The sequence below is a fragment of the Malania oleifera genome, chromosome 5, assembly GCF_029873635.1.
Source record: "Malania oleifera isolate guangnan ecotype guangnan chromosome 5, ASM2987363v1, whole genome shotgun sequence".
NCBI lineage: Eukaryota > Viridiplantae > Streptophyta > Magnoliopsida > Santalales > Ximeniaceae > Malania > Malania oleifera.
Genome location: NC_080421.1, coordinates 23834258 through 23842229, shown reverse-complemented (window position 1 = coordinate 23842229; position 7972 = coordinate 23834258). Strand labels below are relative to the sequence as shown.

At 33.5% G+C, this 7972-nt stretch overlaps 1 protein-coding gene across 1 annotated transcript; it reads left to right on the top strand.

Annotated features, from left to right (window-relative positions):
- Positions 1-6652: 6652 nt before the first annotated feature.
- LOC131155115 (zinc finger protein ZAT10-like) lies at positions 6653-7713 on the top strand. Its single transcript, XM_058108043.1, has one exon. The coding sequence runs from the start codon at positions 6722-6724 to the stop codon at positions 7481-7483; it is 762 nt and encodes a 253-aa protein (XP_057964026.1). The 5' UTR covers positions 6653-6721; the 3' UTR covers positions 7484-7713.
- The last annotated feature ends 259 nt before the right edge of the window (positions 7714-7972 follow it).

The following is a 7972-nucleotide window of genomic DNA, read 5'->3' as shown; positions in this document are numbered from 1 at the left end:
TTAATCCATTCTTCTAATTTTTTTCCCCCTCTCTCTACTAGGGAAAAAACTACTACTAGTCATCTTTTAATTTCTTAAGGAAACTAATTAATTAAAACACATGCACCTCAATGCAAGTTCCAAATGAAAATTGATATTAATATTAATTTCCAACAAATTGTTTTTTTTTTTTTAACTAAAACCTGCATTGTTGGTGCTAGAAAATGATATGAATAAATTGAATTTCATCTATTTTGAAATCAAAATTGAGGAAAATATTTGTTAAATAAATTATAAAGCAACTTAAAGGAAGGCTATTATGCACATTCCCGAATTAAATTATAAATTTGTCTTATGAATCATATTTGTAAATAGTTATTATTAAATGTTTTTATATTACACAAACCTCTAATGTGTTCAATTTGTTTTCTTTCTAACTTTTTCTTTTAAGTACCGTCAAATAAAATAGATATTTCTTTTATTTGTAGAAAATTTAAAAATATGAACAAAATAATAAAAGAATGTACTTTTAATCACCCGCTTAAAAGATTCATTCACACTTTTAGCTACTTAAAATACTCATTGCATTCATTCATCCATGAAAAATAATGTTGTTCGAAAACATTTTCTTGCCATTTAAGCACTTTTTTGTAACTCCTTTTTAAGATTATTTCGAGTGTTAATGTCATTATACATGTATTGCATATAATTAATCGAGTATTGTTTTAAAATAAAGAGAACCTTTTCTCTTTTGGTTTCTCTTCTAAATTTTTATCATTGTATTTTATTTTATATTTAGAAAGAAAAAAAAAAGTAAAAGAGAACTTAAATATATAATATAGCAACATATGTAATTCAATTGTTTAAACACTCTTCATACCCTTCTTTGGAGAATATACATGTGCTCATACAAATATATGAAGTGAAGTATTATGCATGATTATGCTATGCATAAATGTTATTTAACTACTTAAAAGAAATTTTGAAACTGAACTGTTAATATCTATTAATGATGCAAATAATTACAACTTCTTTCTTTTAAAAAAATTTAAAGGAGAGAGAGAATTTTCGATCCAAGTTGAAAAGAGTTCGTAACTATGACAAACTGATTAAGATTACTATGTGTGTTAAAAAAAGGTTCAAAACTACTTTTGTATGTGTGCAATAGATCTAGGCTTTATCACTATGCTCTTTTTAATTGAAGAGTTGCAAACTCTTGATTAATTTTAAGCCTATAGTGGGATAAACCTTTAGTTTATCTTTAAGATGCTTAAACTTGAAGCAAAATATAAGTTCCATTAAATAAACCAATTCACACTCAATTACCGAGACAAAAATGTAATGGTATTAACCTTTACAATTTTTTAAATTTACCATACAAATTTTCATTCCATTCTCCTTTCAATCTATTACAATCTAATATACCAAACATAGGATTAGTTATGTTTATAGCTGCTTTTACATAATATTTGGGATGTTGGAAAGGAATGTAATGGAAGTGGAATGAAATGAAAAATTATATAGAAAATATATAAAATTATAAAGACCGGTTCCACTCTATTTGTACTGTCTTTATGCACTCTCTTATAGAATGGTGACAATTGCCCAATTATGGAAATTGTCCAAAGAGTTACAATGAAAAATTGCTTAGGTAAGGCGAATTACTTGTTGCCTAAGTGACCTAAGAATATTAAGTAGCCACTCAAATGACAAGACCAATAAGGAATAACGGTCTTGGGCCCAACCACAGTGAGGTATTGTTCGCTTTGGCCCACTAGCCTCACGAGTTTATCCTATAAAAGGTGTCTCACTTAGTTGGAACCCAAACCCTCCTTATAAACCCAAGATCTCCCTAGTATACATATGATATGGGATTGTGACAGGTTTTTCAATCCAATCTCTAACATTCTCGTTAGCGTGATTTCCCTAACACACATTCGATGTGAGATTGTGACAAATTCTCCTGTTTGATTTTTGACATCCTCATCAGCGTGATCTCCCTAGTACACATCCGATGTGAGACTGTGACAAGCTCTTTTATTTGATCTCAAATGTCCTCATCAAAGTGACTTACACCTCTGTGTAGGATTCACTTACATGATAGTACCTTCAAAGTGGATCCACTCACATAATAGTTACCCTAGGGTGGCTTTGATACCAAATGAAGCTGTCTTGGACCAACTTCAATGAGACATTGTCTACTTTGATTCATTGGTCTCACGAGTTTGTACTATAAAAGGTGTCTCTCTTAGTTGGAACCCAAACCCTCCTTATAAGCTCAAAATCTCCCCAGTACGCATATGATGTGGGACATGACACAAGGCGACGATGGTTGCCTAGTCATTAGGCAAAGGTCACCTAGTTACCAAGTGAAAGTTGCCTAGTCATCAGGCGACAAGATGGATAGCATTGGACAAACATGTCAACTATATATTCCTAAGCTCACACGCTCCCATTAGCCAGTTAAATTCTAAAAACACGGGTATGATCCACTTTTCCTATTTAAATTTAATTTCTAACATATTTAAACTTGCCAATATGATCAAATTCCCACAGTTTAATCTAATTCCAAAATATTCCCTAAAAATTCCATTTAATTAAATTCCTACAATTTAACTTAATCCCAAAACATTCTCAAAAATTTGATATAATAAAATACTCCAATTTAATAATAACTTGTACTCTTTACCTTAACCTTAAAGTGGTTCCTAGGATTTACAAATTAAAAATTTACTTTGATTAAAAGGATGTAAATCGAAACTAGAACTCTGTGGTGGTGTTCGTTTTCCAATTCAGCTTACGGGTGAGGAAAAAACTTAGAAAGAGTGAGGGTTTGAGGAGAGAGAAACAGAGAAGAGAGAGAGAGAGAGTTTGGCAAAATTCACTGGTGGGGGGGGATTCTGTTTCTTTTGATTTCAATCAAATTGAAATCTTCCTCAGGAAGTCACTTCTTGAGTCGATGTGTATATATATATATATATATATATATATATATATATATATAATTATTATAATATCATAATATAATGTTATATAATTCTTATAAATTAATTAATTAATTATGTAAATTAATCTAATTAATTTTTTTTTTAAATCACTATATTTTTTTAAAGAAACAATTGGAAGTAGACTCCACTTACAATAAAGTCTATCTCTCTTTTAAAGCTTTCCAAATAAATGTGAAATATTTTTTATAAAATAAAATTGTAAAATTAAGTAAATTAAAGTAAAAAATATTTTACTGGAATTGTTCCTGACCGTTACCCTAACTAATGAATCCCAAACCCCAAACATGACCCCAGACCTCAAGATAAAAATAAAACAATATATACTAATGCCGTGGATCAACGCCGAGCAACCTTCCACGGTGTGTCCAGGACATTGCCCATCAGTGGTAGCTAGTGTCTTCCAGAAGACTATGTAGTATATGAATAGATCTGTTCGGATAATCATGAGACTATTATTCACAAACGTGGCCAACTGGGTTTGCTTATTTCTTGTTGCTTAGCTTCCCCACCAACACGTACGGCATGCAGCAGTCCACGCAATTCCCTACCTACCCATACCCATTGGGTGGCAAAACAGGTTAATGGACGGGCGTGGGTCATAAATAAATTGGGATTAAACGAGTTAAGCTCGGATTGATTTATTTATAAATGAATCATGTTATATTAAATCTTAATTTGATTTAAACAGTCGAGTCACGGGTTATTCGTCAAGTTTCAATATATTTTGCCTCCTTACCCAGCCACCCACCCACTTCCTCCACTATTAATCTATACCAAATCACCATCCCCAAAAAAAAAGTACTACCCTCTCCCAACCCCTAATACAATTCAAATTTTTTTTTTTTAAAAAAAAGAAAATACTAACGAATAGGGGAAAAAAATTAAAAGAAAACGGTTGAAACTCAATTGAGTTTGCTCAAAAAATAAGAATAGTATTAGGTCTGAATAAACCTAAGATCTCAAATTCAATTCCTTATAATTTGTTTGATGAATTACAAGGGATTCATCAATAGGTGGATAGTAATATTTTCATTTTTTAGATTTGATGCTGACTGAGTGGGTATAAAGAGTTTACTCAGATGGAAGTTCCAAGCAATTAGAAAGAAAAAAAAAAAAAATAGAAAGGCGATGATGCGAATCTTGTAGGTTCGGGCAAGTTTTGTTGGGTTGTAATGCTTTGAGGAAAAAAACTTGTATATGAAAAATTAAAAGCGATTAAATCGGAATGTGTTATAGTCACAATTGACTCTTTAGTGTTTGTATAGACTAGTTTTTCGGAATTTTATATTATTATATTATTAGATGATCCTATATTTACGACTTGTTTTAGATTGGAGTCTTTGTTTTTGTCTTTAATTTTGTTGTTATACATATTTTAAAAGCATACTTTTTTTTTTAGAGATATTATCATTATATGTGATATTTATTGCGTAACAATTAAGAGTATTGTAAGTACAGTTGGTATTTCCTTATAAGAATAGCTTTGTGTGACTAATGAATTTCCTATGTTGGATCTTATGGAATTACACACACACACACACACACATATATATATATTACCCTTAACCACCTTAGCTCGATCAAAGTTGAGTTAAATTTGACTGGTCATTAGGTTAGACTTATCAATTTTGACAAATCCTAGAGTTTTGTTGCACATGGGTAAACTAAATTAATTATTACCATGGGCGACCATTTAAGCAGAAAAAAAAAAAAAAAAAGGGTATGGAAGTAGCTAGAAATTAAAAGAAAGCATGTCTCTTCCACAGTGATTGGCTCAAGATACCCACATTAAACTTGAGGGCAATTTTGGTATATTTATTTAACAACTACATAAGTACCCTAACCACACTGAGAAACCCAAATAATTAATGAAATGAAATCTCCTTAATTGCAAATTTAATTTTCAAGGAAAAGTTAACAGTGCTATACATTAATTATTCCACAAGAATAACAAATTTAATAAAATTTAAACTAAATGGTGCAACTAAAATAATAAAATAATTACTTTCGCAAATTAAAGTGTTCATGACATGAGTGAGATCATAGAAGATGCTTATCGCAATTAAGATTATTCTTAAGGCCCAGTCAGACCAGCTCAAGTGGTAAGAATGACTTGTGACTTTTAGTGACCTCAAGGTCACGGGTTCAAATCCCTATTAAGGCATGAGGCCGATGAATTATTAGGGATAGATTAATGGATGAGCGGCATTCACCACACGGATTTGGTGCCGCACCATAACATCTAAAGTAACGCAATGGTGACTGGAGTCCCCAGATTATCAAAAAGAAAAATAATATTATTCTTAATTATTTGATTAGCCAAGTAAGGGATAACCTGACTTTTGGGAAGTGAATGTGTGCATACATAACACTGTTATATATATAATCCATTGCTTAAGATCGATTTCGAAAATTGTATTAATGAGTGATAAGTTATGAATAATGAGGCTGCTGCATGCACAGACAATAAATTTGTAAAAATTTAAGCAGTCGTCAATTTTGCCTAAATTTTTCACATATTCCTTTATTATTGGTAATTAAAATTGCATCTTTGTTAATGCATTTAAATTCATTAAGCTATTTAAGTAGTTACCCAATCTTATCAATAACTTGTGCCCAAAATTAATTTAACCGATATATTTGAATCATTCAATTCTATTAGTTGAAATGTTCATGTACCAATATTTTTCACTTTAAATATATCAAAGTAACTGAAAAAAATAGTTACAAATCTCTTAGGACTACATAATTTGTATGCCTAGTTGGTCGTCTAATTAAATTGATCTCTTTGCATTTTATAATTTTGTATTATATATATATTACATTTGTACACTGCTAGTCACAGTGATATAATTGTTTAAAATGATAAAAAACGAATAGTGCATGTATAGGAAATTTTGTTGTTGTTGTCTTGTGGACATATACAATTTACATTATCACCATTTTGTGGCACGTTCGATGCTCTTTTAATGGATAAGAATAGTAATACGTCCAACACAAATGTATTCAACACACTTTAAATTTCAAGAGTAAGTACGAGTGTGAGAAAAAAAGAGATGGAGCCATTAAATTAATTACATAATCCTAATATTTTGTAAATATTCAAATCGATTTAAAAACGTTAATCTCTTACCTCATTATGTACACATCTTAAAATTAAACTTTTTAGATTCCTCGTCTATCAAATACATTACCAACATTTATTTAATGGATCTGACCGCTAAAATTATATAATAGAATTCTTTAAGTACATAAAAATAATATTCTTGATAGATATATGCTTAATATACCGAAAAGTTTCTTAATATTTTTTTTGGAGTCATTTTGATGAATTAAAATATAAAAGAAAAAAAAAAAAGAAGAAGAAGAAAGAAGGCGTGCCCAACACTCACCTTAAATGCATGCGAGTCAAATCCTTCCTCCTCTCCTGATTTTTCTTCTCACAATTTTACTTCCAAAATTCCCAATCCCATTCAATGTGTTAGTCTTTTTTTTTTTTCGGCCCTTTAAATAATTTTTTTAATTTTTAATTACTTTAAAACGTGTGAGTTAGAAAGTAGGAAAGTTTTGACTTTTGACTTGAAGAAGTCGTCCAATTAAGCTCACTCAGTCACCACCACTCTTCTTGACCGACCTCACCTCCCCCCTCAACCCCCTTCCTATTTATAAACTACGCCACTATCTTCCCCCACCACCCCAACTCTCTCTCTCTCTCTCTCTCTCAGTGACCAGATATGGCTTTGGAAGCTCTGAAATCTCCGACGACAGTGGCCACGCCGGCGTTCCACCACCACGACGACGAGGAAGAAGACGGCTATATCGAGCCCTGGGCCAAGAGGAAGCGCACCAAGCGTCCGCGCTTCGACACCCCACCTTCCGAGGAAGAGTACCTCGCCCTCTGCCTCATCATGCTCGCTCGCGGCGGCGGCACAGCCGAATTTCCCGCTCCGCCCCCGCAGCCGCTGCAGCTCCAACCTTCGCCGCCGCCACCGCCTCTCAAACTGTCTTACAAGTGCTCTGTCTGCAACAAGGCCTTCCCTTCTTACCAGGCCCTGGGAGGCCACAAGGCCAGCCACCGAAAGTCCGCCGCCGCCGACGACGCATCCACCTCCTCCTCCACCTCCGCAGCCGCCGCCGCCACGCCCAACCCGGCCGGCAAGTCCCATGAGTGCTCCATCTGCCACAAGTCTTTCTCCACCGGTCAGGCCCTGGGCGGCCACAAGCGCTGCCACTACGATGGCGGCAGCGGAGCCGGAGCCGGAGCCGGAGCAGGAGCAGGATCCGTAGCCGTTTCTTCGTCGGAGGGAGCCGGGTCAACTCAGAGCCACCGCGACTTCGACTTGAACTTGCCCGCGTTGCCGGAATTTGCGCCGGGGTTCGGAGCCGGCGGAGAGAGGAAAGGGCGAATTTCCGGCGAGCAGGAGGTGGAGAGCCCGCATCCGGCGAAGAAACCGCGTCTGTTCGCGGCCACCGACATGGGTTCTTTGCAATATTGATTGAAATTAGATAACGTAGGGGATTGAAAGAGTTTCGTTGAATTTTTATAAAATTATTTATTCTTTGGATGTATGTTTTGTGTACAGAGAAAGGAATTTAATTCCTCACTGTATTTGTTTTGTTTTGTTTTTTTTATTTTGCGCTTTGACAATCATTCATTGCTGGTGAAGCTTTTCTCTTCTCTGAGATTGATCATTTAATTTATTATTTAAATTATTAATTTATTTCATACTTTGCCTAAATGGAGATAAACCTTAAATTAGTGTGTCTGTTTGTCCAATAAAATTGCAAATTTTTAAAAAAAAAAGAATAAAAAGATGTATTTAATTTGACAATTAAATTTTTTTTTCTGAAAATACTTTCACTTTTTTAAGTTTGAATTTCAGATTTTTATTGCTATAATATATGTTAATCATTCTTTGTGTTTGGTGATTCTTAAATTTTCATTATTAGAAAAATTGATGAAAAGTTGTAGAATACTTTCACTT

What these genes read in the sequence shown, in the direction of transcription:
- LOC131155115 (XM_058108043.1), top strand. Translation starts at nt 6,722, where the DNA reads ATGGCTTTGGAAGCTCTGAAATCTCCGACGACAGTGGCCACGCCGGCG.